Below are 18,046 nucleotides of genomic sequence, written 5' to 3' on the forward strand. Positions count from 1 at the left end.
TACATGTTTGTTTCTAAGATTTGGTATAGTCTTAGAAATAAGATTGGAAATTCAGGACACACAGACACCAACTGCCAACCTCAAACACGCAAACCAATGTGTCAGCCTCCTAAAAACACCCTTTTTTAACCCCTGTACTGATACTCAGTAAGAATTAACTTACTTCTTCATCACGCTTTTTGTTTTACAGACCTTGTTTTACCATTTTCATCATGCAAGAGTATGTAACATCAGAATGATGTTCCTGTTCCATACACTATTATCTCTGTATTTCTGCTTAATTATCACATACAAGGATGTTTTTCACATAAAAAATATTCATGACCATTGTAACTTTCCACCCACTTCGTGACACTACTGTGGAACTCTACAACCATCTTCTCAATTTAAATAAATCAGCTGGATTAATTTAAATCAGCATCTTATGAACACACCAATCTGTACAGATGGAAGAGAAAGCTTGTCACAACCCACTCTATGGACTGCTCATCCAAACACCTACAAATTTTTTTTGTTTCAAATTTACATTTGCATCATTTATGGCACTCAGTTTCTACATTTCATGAGAAAATTCACTTCTCCCACATTTTTTAAAATGCATTTTCACTTACTCCAGTCTGTATATATTGCCTGCAATAAATGGAACATGCAGAGGCCCAGGTGAAGGAGAGAACAACTGCTCCTGTCTCATCCTGGCACTATGGCCAGGAACAACCACCTGAGGAGGGGTAACCAAGACAGCCATGGTGAGTCTGACAGCTCCCATCAAGCTGTGGGTTTGCTGCCAGCAGAGCTTCGATCAGGATGAGCACCAGCAGAAGCACCACATTTAGAACATCTGTTCACTGCAAGACATAGCTGAAAAAATTAAACTACCTGATGTCTTCTACTCCATGCCAGTTAAACCAACACAAAAAAGACTACAAAATTAGTCTACAACACTTACATTCACCATTTCACTTGTCTCTAAGGAAGAGCTCTGAACTTCTGATGCAAGCCAAGATAAAACCATTTAATCACAGCACAGGTTTTTATTAGCTGGTTCCCACCCAATGAGCACAGCAGCCCTCTCACAATGAAATCAGTAACAGAGAACCCTTACTGGAAGCTCAGAAACATGTTTACTTTATATACAAGAAAAACATATTTACAACAAGTAAACTATGTACAAAAAAACCCCAAGAGACATTTCCATGGTAATCACTGTATAAATTAACAAAATAAATAGGAGGGAAGCAGGTCCCATTCTTAAGGCACAAAACCTTCTTCCCAAGACTGTACAGGGATTCACTTGCTTCCCAATGCTTTTGACAGGATCACAGGAATGGTGGGGAGACCCCTGAGGAACAACGGTCAGTGGACAACGATACAGACATACAGTCACTGCTGACAGTTGTAGAAAAACATCATTTTTCATCTTTTTTTTTTTTTTTTACAGTACACACATCTTAAGATACAAAATATGTCTTGTAAACAGTCTGTTTTATAAATCACATCTCTATTATGCGCATTTTTAAATAACACTAAAACAATGAACAAAGCTTCCCACACGATTTGGGTGCAGAAGCAGTCGTAGCACTGGCACTGAAGGCCTCAGCAGAGCTGGAGGCTCCCAGGTGCCAGGCCAGCACCTCCAGGCACCCAGAGGCACAGCTCCCCACGGCCACCGTGCCAGCTCCTGCTGACATCCCACAAGCTACAACAGAGAGGCTGTACCAGCCCTCCCGAGGGCAGCCCAGGGCAGGGCACTGCCAACAGCCACAGCTCCCTCCAGTCTCCACTGCATGCAATCTCACTTAGTGTCCCAACCATCATTCCCCAGAATCTGCCATTAAATATCCAGGATGGTGCCAGAATGTGAGAGAACAGACTGAAGCCTCTTCCAAGCAGAAGAAACCCTGTGCCCAGCTCACTGCAGCCACTGCCAGGGGTGAGGGATGCAAACAGAAGGTGCCATGTGGCTTTCACAGAAGTTGTGTTTCTTCAGGGACTAAACACCTGTGTGATATGTGACAGTTCTAGCTTCTCCCAGGCTGGTGTTTCTGAGACTGCTGACAGCCTCTTTTTGGCAAAGCAGCATATTTTTTACTAACTGTCTTTCCTGAGTTTCTCTCCCACAAAAAATTACCAGTTGTCAGAGAAGAGAAGAGAAGAGAAGAGAAACTCAGAATAACATAGCCAGGAATTCTACCTGGCTCCCTACTCTGCAGGCAGCGCTCACTGATGTTCAAGACAAATTGTCTTCATCTAGTCCAAAAATCTTGCTAACAGAAATCTGCACTATTCCCAGTGAGATACACAGGACTACAACCCTTTGGAGTTTTTTAGATCTATACCTTAATAAATATTCAAAGGCACTCAGGTTAAATGCAGATCCCATTTTCTAGCTCTTAAAAGAGGGCAGAACTCCCTCCCTGCCTCTGGTAAGTAACAGACAGGAATATAGTGGCTGTCAAGCCTTTGATAAATGTGCATGTGCACAAAAAGGATCTGAAGGCATTGACACACAGATCATAAAAGCAAAAGAAATTACGATGGGTCTGAGCAGGCCTCATCACTCATGCAGATGGCTAATGGCCATCAGGTCTTGATAGATATGGCATGAATCAAGGAACACACCTGAATGTAAAAACTCTTTGGATTCCTCTGTTGCTCTGGGCAGGAAGAGTATAGAGGATCTGTTTCTATGGAAGCAAGAATTTAATCCCTCAAGGATTATACAAAGCAAGTGCTTATGGTTTATGCACCTTTAACCATGAGGCTGCCTGGGGAAAGTTCACAGAACAGCTCCTTCACTACATATAGGAACAAACACAGACCTCACCTCTTCTCCAGAGTTATCACCAGACTCAATCCCTGCAATGCATTCTCCTAGGAAGGCACATGGATGTCCCAGCCATGCACAGTTCTGGGATATACAGTGGGATGCACACACTGTGAGGTCACTGCACGCCACCACTGAGGATAGCTGCATCCTGGGGCTCTCCTAAGGAGGTTTCTCCTCATTTTCATCCAGACACTGCTCCGTGCCTCAACAAGCAAGTAGGACAATACAGTATGGTTGCAATTCTTACCTGATACCTCAGGCATTCAATATACTTGGAGGGAGTCTGTACTGATAAATAAAAATACAGCTATGGAAGCAATTGCCAGCGTATACATAGGAGAAATACATTCAGGGCAAGGCTGGATGTATTTCCTGCTCAGGCCCCACAGTATTTATACAATGAATGTTTCTAGCTGGATCAAGCACATTTAGTCTTCTTTCACTTCTCATGAGCAAACCCTGTCACTCAGCAGGCTGAGAGGAGACACATGGGTGAATGTGTCTGGTTAGAACAGACAGGCAGAGTCAGAATAACCCCTGGTGAAATACTAAGGAGTTCAATGGAGTTTGGCCAGCTGCAATGAAATTAGCCCAGGACCTTTATAAGCTGACAAATCTTTACATAAATTAACTTGACTGATTGTTATTAGACTAGAGAAGAGACATTAATTTGACAAAAATCCTTACAAGTAAAAAAAGAAGAATGATGTCCTCAGCAAATTTTTTTTTTTGCCACTGTATATGTGGGCTTTTTTGTCTGCAGCCATAGTCAGACAGGTGCCACTTGGTAATAACAGGAAAAAAAGCCCACAGAAAATGAGAGTAATTAAAAATTTCCGCTGTCTTTCAAGTTTTACAGCACTGACAGTTGCCAAATTCCCTTTGCAGTGATAAAGATGGTGATATACCTATACATGCTGGTCTTGGGCTTTAACAGCCATCCGACTGGGGTCACCCATCTAGAAACTCTAATTGAGAGGCACTAATTTTTCCATGCTCCACTACTGCTGGTACCAAAGGCAATTTATCAACATATTCCATTTTTCATTATGATGCTTGTTGGCTCAGTAACAATCCTCCTTCTCTCAGTGCTCTTACAGGAGCCCCAATGTTTGACTGCATAAGGAATTTCTCTCTTAGCAGTACAGCCCAGGAGAACTGAGCTACTCTAATCTTCTGTGTGTCCCTGGAATGAAGGAGCAAGGCAGCAAGAAAGAGAAGCAAGGTGGAAAAGCTACTAAAACCAAGACAGGTGAAAAGATACAAGTACTAGACTTAAATCATGCATTTTGTGACAGAAATAGCTTTCTGTCACACTGCAAGCTGAAATAAAGAAACAGCTCTCATGTTTGTGGCCACAGAAGTGGCACTAAATAGGCAGGAAGCTACACCTGGCCATTGCCAATCATGCTGCTGCCTCCCCCAAGATGAAGTAAGTTGTCCTATATCTCCCTTCTGGTGCAGCTCAAACAGCTCATTAGCTTTCCTCTCCCTTTTATCTGGCTCCCAAGGATGAATTCAGAAGAAGGAATGTCAGAGCTGATCTCCTGTAACTAGCTGGCTCTCCAGATTTTCTTTTCTTACTGTCAGAAATTTCTGAACAATTGTCCATGATGACTGGGCACCACATTTTTTGTGAAAACCTAAAGGTTGTACCATTGCCCCTGGCCGGAAGAGGAGAGCAGGCCCAGCAGAAGGCCCCATCAGCTGGTGCAAACCCTGTCTGATGCATGTGCACTGTTTGTTGGAAAAGCGTGAGTGAATGACAATCATTGGATTCATCAGAAGAGGTCTGAACTGGCTTTGAATTTCAGATACAAATTGCACACAACTAGAGATGCATTAAAAAGGGATTAGTAAAATGCAAAGAGAGGCTTTGTCCCACTTAAATACGCTAAATACAAGTGTGACATACAGATAAGAAGGAAAGTTTTGGGTCTGAAAAGACTGTTCAGATGCTCCTGAACTAAGACTGGCCAATACATCTGTTGCCCTGAATGATTCTACTGTGATGAAGTTATCCAGTAAAGGTATCTGTGTTGCAGCTCTCAGGAGTCCTGCACTGTCCCTGGAACCAGAACTTCCCACGACACAGGACATGGCTCTTCAAACAGTGAGTGAGTTCTCTCCAGGAGGCTCTGCCAGCTGCAGAGGAAGCGCCTCTTCACTGGATGCAGTCATACCCCACAGGAAAAAAGCAGCACCATGCTTGGTTGATATGCGCTCTGAACAGCTAAAATTTGGCTGTCCAGCAGAGAGAGTTGTGAGCACATCTGCTTTGTGAGGTGACTGCTGTGCAGTTAGGGAGAATGGTAGACACAGGCTGTGAAAACAGAGGCTAAGCCTCGCTGGCAGGAGTACTCCGGCTCAGCTCCTTGATCCCGTGCAATATCCTCTTCATGTGGCCTACTTTGGTCACACCCAGGTCCTGGAAGAAAAAAGGAAACCTTACATTAAGAGAAAAGCAGAGGGAAACTCCAGGTGGCCAAGCAACAGTTACAAACTAGTCAGCCAGTTACAAATAGAGGAGGAAACCAACCAGAAAAATTCCAAACCTGAGGGTTATATACAGTCTCAAACCAGATGTCAAAAAGCTACTAAGGAATGCAGACCAGGCACAAAGCAATGCAGAGAAACAACTGCTGTTAGCCAGAAACACAAATTGCTTTGGCTGCCAAAGGCTGTGAGAACAGAAAGAGCACACAGACATCAAGGACCTAAACTAGTAGCCAAAACATGCAGGAAGAATTAACCAGTCACATCTGATGGCTGGGTACCATGCAACAAACAGGCTGTAGGTGGACAACATGCAGAGGGGTCAGCTACACAGGTTACAGCAAACCCCACCATGGGAAGATGGTCAAAATGATAAATAAAGATTCAAGAGGCATTGAACAAATGCCGCACTCTACTTAAAAAAAAACCAGTGTTTTCCTGCTTAATGCAAGTCACCAGAATAATGACACAAGTCTCTTGCACATGCAAAGATGAAAAGTTGTGCAATGTGGTTGCTAAGCCCTCTTAAAAAAAGATTCTCTCCATCCATAAGCCTCACAAAAGTGTACAATCACTTTTTCTTGTAACAAAGAAGTGTGATGATCTATTTGTCCAGTCACTGCACAGTAAGAATCCAATCTTCCCAATTACAGCACCTTCTGCAAAGATGGTACAGTAGCTGAGAAAAACTTCCATCATTAAAAGAACACTCAAGAACACTGTTGGCAATTTGTGTGCTGGACTGCATCATATCTCCAGGAAGCTGTGGCAGAACTGGACAGCTGGTCCCTCAACCACCTCTTGTACCTCCCTGCTATTAAAAGCCAGGTGACCCAAAACGGTGAGAAAATAAAATGAGGCTGTAGTGAACCTGTTCATCTTGCCAAGGCACCTGGAATGAACAGCAGGCAGACCACTTTCCAAGCACATTCAGCACAGAAGGTCATGCAGATGCAGCTGGCTATTTCTCATGAGCCGACCGTGAAAGTACCTTGAGGTCCCTCCGTTCAAGGTGCAGGAGCTCAGAGCCCCGGACGTCATGCCGGATGAAGATATCCTTATACTCACAAAGACTGAGGTGCTCAAGCCACGCCGCAACCTCCTCCGTTCCCCAGAGGTGAACTGTTAGAGATGGAAAAGCAAGAGTGCATTGAGTGCCCAGAATCCCAGGAGACAGGGAGAGATGAGGACACCACAGCACTCAGTGCCAGAGGAGGAGGGCAAGCAGGACCACAGACAGCCTCTAAGGGGAAGGCAGCACACCTTCAATCTTGAATGAAGGAGGTAGGGTAAAACAAGGTAAGAGATGTTCTCTTAAGAAGAGGCCTGCTGCAGTATAGCCAGGAGGAAGTGCATATTTGTTTTGATGGGATATCTTTTGATGGGGACAACTTTTTTCAAGTTTACCCCCATGTTTAGGAAGAGTAAATTCATTGTGTAAATTCTATGTACAAAACAACAGATCCATAAAATGTATGATGGATTATCACAGCACAGGTTAGTTTGCACGTTATTATGTACAACCATTTGTGCTCAGTAAACAAAATGGCAACCTCTCTCCCCCTCTGAGGGAGAGAGGAAGAGTTTAGACTTCCACCTTCTTGCACAGTCTCTAAATAAGAGAATAATAAAATTTCTCAGTTTTGAGAGGCAGTGAATGAAAACCAGCTTGTCAGACAGGAGACAGTACTCATAATTCTATGGCAGAGGACAGGACCCAAGAGCCAAACAGAACAGGTCATACTTCTGAATTTTGGAAGAAAGCCTTCAAAAGGAGAGCATTAACCAAAAATCAACTAGAACAATTTAGAGAGAAAGTGTCTTGAATGGCAATTTGTTGATTCATGGCCAGTTTTTATCTACTGACCAACAGGATTAAAGGTCAGGGAGCACCTGTGGTGATGCTGATCCCCAGTCAATTAGACATGAAATTTGATTAAAGCCTGAAGGTGAATCCATGAGAAAAATATAATTTATTGTATCATAGAGAACAAGCAGTGAAAAGACTGGAGTTACGCGGACTTGGGCCCCACAGTCATTTTTATACTTAACACGCCAAAATCCTCAAATTCAGTTCCTTAAGCACCCTCTGAAATATCCCTGAAAATCTGTACAGGGAGAATTCTTCAGAGGGTACCTCCTGTTCCTCCTCAGGAATGTTTGCATGGTACGGGGGACCATGACTCAGAAGGGAGCAATAAGCTATTCTGCCACATGAAAAAGACTGACTAGACCTGCAAGAAGAGGCAGATACAGATGAAACAGAAGGAGAGGATGTGTGAGGAAACAGACCAAGAACAGGTAGTGGTGTGACCACGCTGATGTGACAAAAAGACAGTGAATGAGCAGACTTGGTACCCGGCAATCCCATGCTACTATGAGTCTCCTTATTTTTGTTGTTCTTGTCCTTTTTAAACTTGGTCACCAGGCGGAATTTGCCACTGCGGCTGCGTTTCGAATAATCCAGCATCTGGTTCTGCAAGAACAGAAAGAGAAAGTCAAGCACACAGTCATAAACTGATTGGACTGGACTAAGAGCAACAAGCACTGTTAAGCTCAGTTCCATGATCTTGTAAGAAAGGAAAAAAAATCCTAAACTCATTCTGATCAAGACAAAAGGAAAGAGAAAGTTGATCCCATGTTAGGCAAGACATCTTAGCAGGAAATTACTTTCTTTAGTCCTAGGGAGTCAAGTTTCTTTCTTAGTAATTTTTTCTCACACCAGTCTTATAGTAACAGGAAGTCAAACACACAGAGCCAACTAGGGAAAAAGAGAACATCTACTGAAAAATAGCCTTGCTCCTCCTCACCTCCTCATCACAGGGCTCCATAAGCTGCCACAGCCAAGGGATGTCTGCCAGTTTCCTCAGCTGGAGGTCCATGTCTGCCAGAGCTGCCTGGAGCTGCTCCTTCTGTGGAGGATCTAATTGCTGGATCGGGAATAGAAGGAAGGCAGAGTTAAAAGCCTCATGGTAGAACACATAGCCAGGCCCTTGCCCTGTAATTCCTAGCTAACAAAGCAGTTCTTCCTTTTGAAAGGAAGTGGAGAGCAGGTACTCTGCCCAGACCACGGTAACAATTCTTATATTTTCTGAGCTCCAAGCTCCACAGAACATCCATGTAGCAAAATTATCTGTAGCAAATGATTCCTGGATGATAAAATCTAAAATGACTTACAGAGTCCAAGACCTCCAAAATGCTAGGCCAAGGCAATAGGAAGAGAGAGGAGGAAGTGAGAGGCTGGATTTTTCCTCCTGCTTTGTGCTCCTTACCAGTGCCATCTTGCCTGCCAGCAGCAGCTCTGTCTCATTGTGCAGGGCTTTGACATTATTCACCATCTCTACAACAAGGCTGCAGTTCAGACCCTGCAGGGAAGCAATTCATGCACAAGTTAAGCTTGGAAGTGCTGAAGTCTGAACAGCCAAAATGAAGGAGTCTTAGACTAGCAAGGCCTACTTCTGTTCAATCAGAATGGAAAACCAAGAGCTCTGGAGCAAGGACAAAATGGGAGATGCCAAGTGAGTGCAGTACCTCTGTAGACTTGGATTTAGCGTAGACTTTGTCCATAGACTTGGAGCTGGCATTGACAGCATGGGCAAGCTCCTGTTCCATGTCCTGATAGGACTGAGCTATTTCCCGAATGCTATGGAGAGAATTACAGATTGCATCAGCATATGCTCAAAGCAGGAGAGCTCTCCTGACTGGGCATCCCATGTTAACACCCATCCAAGTGACGAGCCAGGGGCACAGCCTCTGGCAAAGCAGGGCAGTTCTCCTGCCACACTGAGCACAGGCACAACACGGTCAATTCTGCACACAAACTGGGATCAATTTGAAATACAACCCAGGCATTTTAATATGACCAGAGTCATGTGACAGGCAGCTGCACTTACAGCAGCTTTCTCTAATGACTCTGGGAATTTTCTCTCAGAAGCCCAAAGGAATGCCTCAATAAAGGATGATATATTCTGGGCACTTTACAAGAACTTCTGCTGGGTATCAAGGTTACAAGAACCCAGGTTGTCATCTGAGCTACTTCAGAGGCTTTTCTTTCTTTTCTGAAAAAACTACTTTCTACTCAAAGATAACAGGTTCTTCCAGGATTAAAGGATCCTGTTTGTTCACGAAAGTAACATTTTTTGTTGAAAATGGCCTAAGAAAGCTTATTCAGCTTCAGTCCTTGTTCAGCTGGGACACTGAATGATGAATGATGCTACTCCCAGTGACATGGACCAGCAATGCAGCAGATAAGACTGAACATGAACATCTCCAGAAACAGGAAGCAGGACAAGAACTTCAGGGTCTAAAGGAGGGTCTATACACCAAAAGCAAACTGAGTCACACCTGTGGATCAGAGCACCTGCAGCTTGACCAAACTGGATGATCTGGGTGGATTCTTCTTCAGACATGATCTCTGGTTGCAGAGAGAAAGAGGAGGGTCGTGACAACTCACACTTCTGTTTGTCCTCCCAAGACTTCAGGGTGCTCTCAAACGCCTAAAAACACAGCAAGCAAACCACTAGATACCTTGTAAAACTCCTATAAAAACCCAGTGACTGTGCCTATACCTGTAAAACATGTAGTTCTGGTACAGGCACTTTTCACTGCAGGGCCCAGTAGTTAAGTTGCTTATTACTTTGCTAACCAGATGGCTGGGATGAAGTTTTCCATGCCAAATGCTTGCCTTGGCTGAATTTCAGCTTAAGCATAGTCTTAGTCAAAATTACTAGGCCAGTTCTGAGGGCCAGACTAACAAAATCCAACAATTCCCTACTGGTGGCAGCCTTTTCTTTGAGCAGCTGCATCACCTTCACACTTCAGTATTATTGTGACACATCAGAGCTTGAAGGTTAAAAATGTTCACGGCTCCTCCTTATCTGAAAGTAAACTGGGCTTCCCCAGCAAATGGTGGGCCAAGCAGCTGAACTCAGAGCTAAGACCTGTCCCATTTGCAATTTAACTGATATTCCTGTGGGCAGCAGCCAGTGGTGTGGGAAGAAGCAAAACAGATCCAATGAAGGATCAATATTGAATATGGTGAGAATGAAAACTATGGTACCCTGTGGTAAAGCATTCCCTTCCTCTGCTGCCCCTGACACTGGAAAACGAGGCCCTGTCAGCTCAGTGCAAGCTACCTGCTGATCTCACGCCTGCTGATGACACTTCAGTGGTCCAGATGAGGCCAAATAAGGGAACTGGAGTTTTTCCATCTTCAGTTTAGGAAACTATACATCCCAAATCACATTTGAAAAACTTTATCAAAGGTACAGGGTCACATGAATGAAGGGAGGACCCCACTTCAACTTAACAGAACAGGTTTGCTCTGTGAAAGAAGGAGCATGCAATGACCTTTAAAGGGACAGCAGGAAAAACAAGGGTAAGTTGAGACAAAGTTAAGTGTGCAACTGCAAAACTGGAACCTCTTCCTCAGTGGCAATTCCATGACTACAAAACCAAGTTGGTAGGCAATTAGGAATGGGCTGGCACAATCATAGCTATGGCTTCTGATAGCCCAACATACAGCACACTCATGAGGGACTACTTTGTCCTCTCTATCTCTTGTGCTTCATGCCACCTTTCCCACCACACCCACACACAGGCTGCCTCTCCTTTTTTTCCTCCCTTTACCTTTACAGCAGCTCTCTTGCTCTCTGTGCTATCTCCTTCAGTCACTCTCCCTCCAAGTGTCACTGTGATGCTGCAGAAGCTGTCTTACCCTTCACAAAAGATTGTGTGCACTATTCCTGTCTCCTCTCCACAACTTTCATATCACAGCTGACAGGACAACTCTTTGAATTCAAAAGAGGATAGATTCACCTAGATACAAGGAAGGATTTAATGCAATGAGGGGGATGAAACACTGGCACAGGTTGCCCAGAGAAGTGGTGGATGCCCCATCTCTGGCAACATTTAGACCACAGGCTGGATGGGGCTTTAATCAACCTGGTGTAGTGGAAGGTGTCCCTCCTCCAAGCCAGGGACTTGGACTAGATGACCTTTAAAGTCCCTTCCAACCCAAAGCATTCTGTGGTTCTGTGATCAACACCCACTACTCTCCCAGTTAAGAGGTCTCTGGTGCCCTCTCCTACCATGAGAGGGGCTTTGTATGCCCACCTTTGCTTTCTTTTCATACTGTCATCTTTAATGCCCTGCCAGGCAATGTGCCTCAGGCCTGTATCAGGTTGCTTTCCCTTTTCCCCTTTGTCTACTCCTTCCTCTTGTGATTCAACAGATGAGTCCTTTCCAGAGGACTTTGATTTGCTCTGGAAGCTGGTAAAGGGATATTATGCTGAAAAGTATGAAGAGCTGCTATCAACTGAACTGTTTGTGCATGGACAGTCACAGGGTAGGGAGGACTCAAAGTCTGTCTGTGCCACAGCAGGGTCTTTATCCTTTCCTTTGTCTGACCACTGCTCCATCATACAGCAAAAGAGCAAGGAGGCTTCCTGATCTGCTGATACTCATCAGATATATTTGAAAATTATTAGATGAGACTGACACACACTTCTGAACAAGGCTTAATAAGACACTGTTTTACATGGTCAGTGAGGTATAAGCCACATACTGAACAGTAATGAGAAATTAAAACATAGACCGTCTGAATCTAGACAATCCACAGCACTTGGCGATGCAGGCATCCTGTGGAAAAAACAGCATGCAAGTGTGTTAAGAAACACTGTCACAAGGCACCTAGAAAAGGAAGTAAAATAAGCTTTCATAAACAACCTTATTTGTACGATTTCCCAAGTGGTGAATGCAAGTTTAATCACATTCTTTCCCAAAAGATTTATGGTGTGTAATGAAATATGCATCACGTGTGGCCCTTGCCACACTATCCAGAAAAATGTGACATTGAAACACACATGTACTGCACAGGGAATTCAGGATGCTCTTACCCGGTCTCGGGTGAGGGTCTGTGCCCTGTTCTTATGAACAATCCAAATGTAACCTGGAGGCTGGATCCAGGCTTCTCCATCCACTTGCACGGGAACTCCCTCTTCTCCAAGGATTGCTATCTTTACTGTCCGGCACTGCAAGGAGCAACTGGGTCAGAAAAGCTCTAAAATGTTGATTTTCCAAAAGCATAAGCCCTCCCCAGGTCCTGCAGCTTTGGTGCTACTTGAGGCACACAGGTCTGGGCAGTAGGACACACCTCACCCTTGAGCAGCAGGGAACACCTGCTTTGTCTTTGGACTAATCTGTATTTGAGTTGTTGGTCTAACTCCTACTACAATGAATGCTAGCAAACAATTCCATACTCAAATTGCCCCTGAGCATGTCCATTTCCAGCCCTGGTGGATGCTCTTTCCATGTACCAGAGAGAGCAGAAAGAAGGGCTTTGTGAAGTCACCAGCTGGAGAAGGGGCAGGCAGGAAGAGCTCACAAAAGCAGCTGATACCTGTGCAATCCGGTGATGCTGCAGGTTTATCACACGTGACACTGCCATCTGCATGCTACCAAACACGGCTACCACCTCCAAAATCTTGTCATCAAAGGAAGGGGCTGTAAATGTCTGCCACATACAAGGGAGAGAGAAGTCAGCTGAGGCACAGCTCTGTTGCAAGAGGTTTCCTTTACCCCCTGTTGGTGCTGACCTGGGAGTTGGCTTTCAACTGTGCTCTTTAATCTGTATAAAATTAACAAGGCTAGAAGACGACGATCTGGAAAGAACTAAGAGGAGGAAACAGGAGGCTTCCAATGGCTAAAGTATAATGCAGGCATGAAGGCTGTATGCCACAAGCCAGTAACTATTCTTTTGAGAGTAGGCACTCCATTTCCAAACAATACAGTATTTCTGAGTGAATCTAGCTGCCTTTGCTTTCAAGGGGCTTTATTTCTCTTTACTTCCCTGTGGGGACAAGGTCAACCTAAAGAACTTCCTGCAGGTCCAAATGCTCTGGTGATGTTTTTTTCTGAATTATTGCAGATTGCCTGGGTATGAAAGCTGCTCAAGGCTGGATTTCAGTATCTCAGCCACTTCCAACAGAAAGTGCATGCAGACAGGCCCCTGCCCTCTTCCTCCAAGAACTGTTTTCGGGGTCTAGGACCTCAAAAGCAACAGTAAGTAGAAACATTACCTGGATGGTCTTAGAGAATACTCACATCATCTTCCTTGGTTCCCCCCCAGAAGTTGGTGCCTCCTGCATAGCTGGGAATGTTGAGTACAGCAATCCCCTGGAGACTGGGCAGAGGGATTGGCCTCCCATCGCACTGCACAGAAATGAAGGCAACACTACTCTCAGCCCAGCAGGAGAGAGACCCTCCTGCCAGAGCACATGCTCTGTGAACAGAAAACAGCCAGCACCATCTTAGTAATACACTAATTCAGGCTTCTTCCTGTTCATTCTTGGCCTAGAAGAGTAGAAGGTATCCACTCAAGTCTCATGAGCCACACATCTTCTGGCAGACATCGATTTTAGAGAGATACTCTTGCTTCTTTTCCTCTAACAGAAACAGGGCACACCTGAGAGGCTTGGCAAAGCCTCTTGATTTATTTCTCAAGAAAGCAGAATAAAACTCCTGAAGCATCCATGTGATGAGGGTCTTCTCCTGAAAGTTACCTGCTTATGTGCATGACCTATACAAACATATTTCTTTTCCAGCTGGAGGCACATTACATCACAGTAAATTCAGAGCTTTCCATTGCACCCACCATCTAAAATGATGTGCTCACATGAGATACCAAATGGAACATAACAATGCTGAACACTGCATTGGGAACAGCAAATACTTTCCAGCAGGATGATACTTCTTCCCTTATGGGCTGAGAATACAACTTATGCTCCAGAACCAGGAAAAGCCACTTTTAGTTAGCTTGGGGTGACATATGGCCAAGTACATTGTTTCAGGCAGGCAGATATGACCAAGTCAAATCACTACACCAAAAATCACAGTGCCTGAAGGAGATGGAATTAGGCATCCCAGTCTTAGGAACAGAAGAACATGCTAATTCCTCACCTCCAGCAAGACCTTCTGCTCCAGGTTTTTATACGTTCTGTGCAGCAGCTCCTTGGTCCCCAATACTCCATACCACATCATGTTCTTAGTACGACTTCTGAGGGGGCAAACAAGAAGACAAAATGTCAGCACAGATATTCACCCACCCTTTCACTAAGGAGGAATAAAAACTTCACACTGAAATGGTACCTGCTACATCCTAAACCATAAAGGTGCTTTGCTTCCAAAAGTGGAAGCAGTGGAATTGCGCTGAGTGGTCACTGTGCTAGGAAACTACTTCCCTTTAAATAAACGTCAGGTAGGAATCAAACATGAGTAACAGACACTACCAGAAACATACACAGACTGCCCTGGCACAGAACTTGTCCATCTCATACACCAGGACACCAACAGTGCTTGGCTGTATTAGCTCATATACACCAAATGTAGCCAATCTCAGGCTACACAAAGCAACCCGTAGTTGCTCAGATATTCAAAAGGCCAAACCTGTGGTTTGTACTGAGTCAGGATCAATGCCAAAACCAGCTTCTGCCACATTTGGAGCTGAGATATGCTTCTCTCATAGCTAAATAGCAAGCCCAGGAGAAAAAAAATCTGTGAGTGAGATGACATAAATAGAACCAACGTGCTAAATCTGCACCAGTGTAGCAACTAAAGTACCTTATAGCATAATGAATCAGTAATAAATCAGTAACTTTTCTCTTCCATCATGATTTCAAGCCGTGAAGAAGCATTATGTAGACAATACACCTATTCAGCGCATTGTACACAATCAGCCTCAAAACCACATGGAAGCATGAAGTGGTTCAGTCACTTTTGGCATAAATCCAAAGGCCATTTAAAACCAAACCCACCTGCATTTCTCTGGGTGCTCATCACGTTTGTTGTTGAAGTCCAAAGAAATCTTTGCATCCAGTCCAATTCCAAAGTAATTATTCATGACACACTTCTCTGTGTAACATTCACTGCCAAACAGAAGAACAAAACTCCCACTCCTAAGTCTTGGTACAGTTTGCTGCTTATCTCACACAGAATTATTTAAAATGGAAAAGACCACCAAGCCCAACTGTAACACCATAAACTGAACCTTAAGCCCTAGAATCCAGCATATGGATCCATTTATGTAACTCCAGGCTGCTGCACTCCATTACTTTGGTCTATAAACTAATCCCCCTCTCTGCTGAGGTCTGTTTGCAAACAGCCACTCCCTCCCTTTCAAGCTCCTGAGCATACTCACAGATTTTCAGGCTCAGAGTTAAAGGGATCAGCATGGATCAACAATCGGCTGATGACAGAGCTCCCAGGCAAAGAACCTGACATGCCAGCACGGATATCTGTAGGAAAATTGACCATGGAGAAGAGCATGACTAATAATAAGCAGAAAGCAGGTAGCTTCCATCTCAAAGACAAGATAACAAGAGTTGATACATTCTTCCCTCTCATTCATAAAGAAAGCAAATAGCATTAGTGCTTTCTTTCATTCAACACTCTTTTTACAAGGAGAAGGGTTTCTGGAGCTGCACACAGGGTTTCTGACTGACAGTGTACTGCCTAAGGCTAGCTATTTTCCATATGTGGAAATATGGAAAAGGGAAAGAGGATTGTCTGCAGCAGCTTTTTTTTCCCCAGGGTGAGACATGGAATATCCCTGATACAGTGAATAGAGAAAAAGGAGTAGGACTGAAGCTATGATCCAAGTTGTTCAAGAATTACTGTCTCCTGCTTCTTAAATTATTAACTGGTGACACACAAATAGTAGGTATGTCAGAGAGAAAGGAAATTACCTGCTTCCAGAAGGAGTAATTTGAACAAGTAAGCTGGGTGAAGAGATGGAAAGATACAGCCACAGTGATGGGGAGAAATCACTTCATATCATGTGTGAGGTGGGAATTCTGCTGGGTCTGTGCACTTCCAGTCACTTTAGCCTTCACACAAAGGAACTACTGCTCCCAACCTATGGCTGCCATTCTTCAGAAACCTTTCTCAACAGCACCATCTCCTCTTCTCATGGTTACTTTGAGATAAGTATCTCCTTGCAATTGGCATCTAAATTCTGCCACTGAATGGCATTAATAAAAATCTGTGTCTAAGTCTTAGCTACAAAACTGGAAACTACTACAGCTCATTTCTAGCCTCCACTTGCAGTTATCCACAAAGGGATTTCTCTCACGGTTGACCCTGCACCAAAGTGCATCTGGCAGGACAATCTCATGTTTTCACACAGGGACTGCAGCCTGTGCTGCAGTCACCTATGCTCCAACTGGCTGCCTCGGTGGGAAGCGGTGGGTGTTACACTTACTTGGGTAGAGGATTTTTGCATTCAGCATTGGCAAGTTGTCCCGGCTTCCTGTCTGGGGAGGAAGGGATGCAGAGCTGCCCAGTGACAAACTTCCTTTGTTTATTAGTCTTTCACAAGGAGACTTGGAGGCTGTAAAACACAACACATGCTTGGCTATTGACAAACACAGTGCTGTGATTCAGACCAGCACACTCCAAGCAGCAAGACGGGGTTAGGAATCACTCAAGAGCAAAACATTTGAGCCCCCAGAAAACAAAGAATTGACAGAACCAGTCATTAAGAGACAGAGATGTCACATATATGCTGCTGAAAACCCCACAGATTGGAAGTACCATATGCCACAAGAAAAGTATTAGAAATGGAGATGAGAAAAAGCTGGAGCCAGCAGCACAACAGACAAGGTATTTGGCTCCAAATCAATACTCAGAGGAGTTCCAAATGTATCTGCAGTTATCAGGGATCTTTAACAAATTACTCACATAACACAGTTATTAAAGCAAACTGGCTGCTGTTCTCTGTCATCTGCAAAGGATGACATGAAAAGTGCTCAAGACTGTCCTTGTCCAAGCACTGACAGCCAAGAGAACCCAGATTACTTGCTAAGGTGCAAGAAAATTTCTGAATCCTAGGTTTCATATGCTAAGAACATGGACCAGCTATGAGAGATGTAGCAAAAAATGGGGTGTATAATGCAGAGGCTAGAACACAGAAATGTGCAAGGCCTGAAGAGCAATCATGCAAACATTTGAAAAGAACAGGACACAGAAGCTAATACACATAACACCTCCTTCCCTTTTTACAACTAACAATTGCAATCCACACGCAAGACCTGCATGGTGGCAGCCCCAGAGCAGTACCTTTCCTCTGGCTCCTCCCCTTGGACATTCCATAGCTGCTGCTGTGTGATGACTGCACAGAAATCTTGTCCTCGTTCCTCAGCTCCTTGCCCTCCTCAGAGGCTGAGAGATTGAGGAGGAAGCCCTCTTGCTCCTGGGTCTGGGCATTCTGCTCATCTACAGCTGTATGAAGAGATAAAGTAGGTGAGTGCTTCACAGCTTTTCTGGCAAGGAATACCTCCCACTCATGTAAATAACAACAGGACGGGACTCTGAATATCCCAATTCTTTAAGGAAAGAACAGGAATAACACAAAGCTTTCCTTTATCATTTGTCACAGCTCGGCTCTGGAGAGCTTTTGGAAGCAGGTTGGCTTAGCCTCCTTGTTTACTTTGCTGAGCTCTTTAGCAGTGAGGCTCTAAATAGAAGTGTCTATTTTTACTGCCATAGGTACTCAGGCATCCCGAGATGTAAACTGTGATAGAAGTGATGGGCTTCCATTTATTTGCACTTAGATGTTGCCAGGAATTCTAACCAGACAAACATGAAATGATTAATGAACTTCCTGTTTGTTTGATCTGTAGTGATGCAATAATATAAGGCACATGAAAAGGGAACTTAGACACGTGA

General features: G+C 44.2%; 1 protein-coding gene across 4 annotated transcripts in view; it reads right to left on the reverse strand.

Moving 5' to 3' along the window:
- Positions 1–1,043: 1,043 nt before the first annotated feature.
- The window catches only part of DGKD (diacylglycerol kinase delta), a gene marked incomplete at its 5' end in the record, with an annotated part of 58,373 nt that continues 41,370 nt past the window's right edge, over positions 1,044–18,046 (reverse strand). For 3 of the 4 annotated variants that reach the window (XM_083868342.1, XM_083868344.1, XM_083868345.1), the window contains 15 exons: positions 1,044–5,255; positions 6,315–6,445; positions 7,682–7,799; positions 8,134–8,253; positions 8,596–8,688; positions 8,855–8,966; positions 9,668–9,819; positions 12,220–12,354; positions 12,723–12,836; positions 13,427–13,534; positions 14,282–14,378; positions 15,136–15,246; positions 15,519–15,615; positions 16,581–16,709; positions 17,438–17,599. In XM_083868342.1, coding sequence (XP_083724468.1) covers positions 5,166–5,255; positions 6,315–6,445; positions 7,682–7,799; positions 8,134–8,253; positions 8,596–8,688; positions 8,855–8,966; positions 9,668–9,819; positions 12,220–12,354; positions 12,723–12,836; positions 13,427–13,534; positions 14,282–14,378; positions 15,136–15,246; positions 15,519–15,615; positions 16,581–16,709; positions 17,438–17,599 — 1,769 coding nt within the window. In that variant the 3' untranslated portion in view covers positions 1,044–5,165. The remainder of the gene's footprint in view (positions 5,256–6,314; positions 6,446–7,681; positions 7,800–8,133; positions 8,254–8,595; positions 8,689–8,854; positions 8,967–9,667; positions 9,820–12,219; positions 12,355–12,722; positions 12,837–13,426; positions 13,535–14,281; positions 14,379–15,135; positions 15,247–15,518; positions 15,616–16,580; positions 16,710–17,437; positions 17,600–18,046) is intronic. The other variant, XM_083868343.1, reaches the window with a different exon arrangement.

Source organism: Zosterops lateralis (assembly GCF_965231275.1).
Source record: "Zosterops lateralis genome assembly, chromosome: 10".
NCBI classification, from domain to species: Eukaryota; Metazoa; Chordata; class Aves; order Passeriformes; family Zosteropidae; genus Zosterops; species Zosterops lateralis.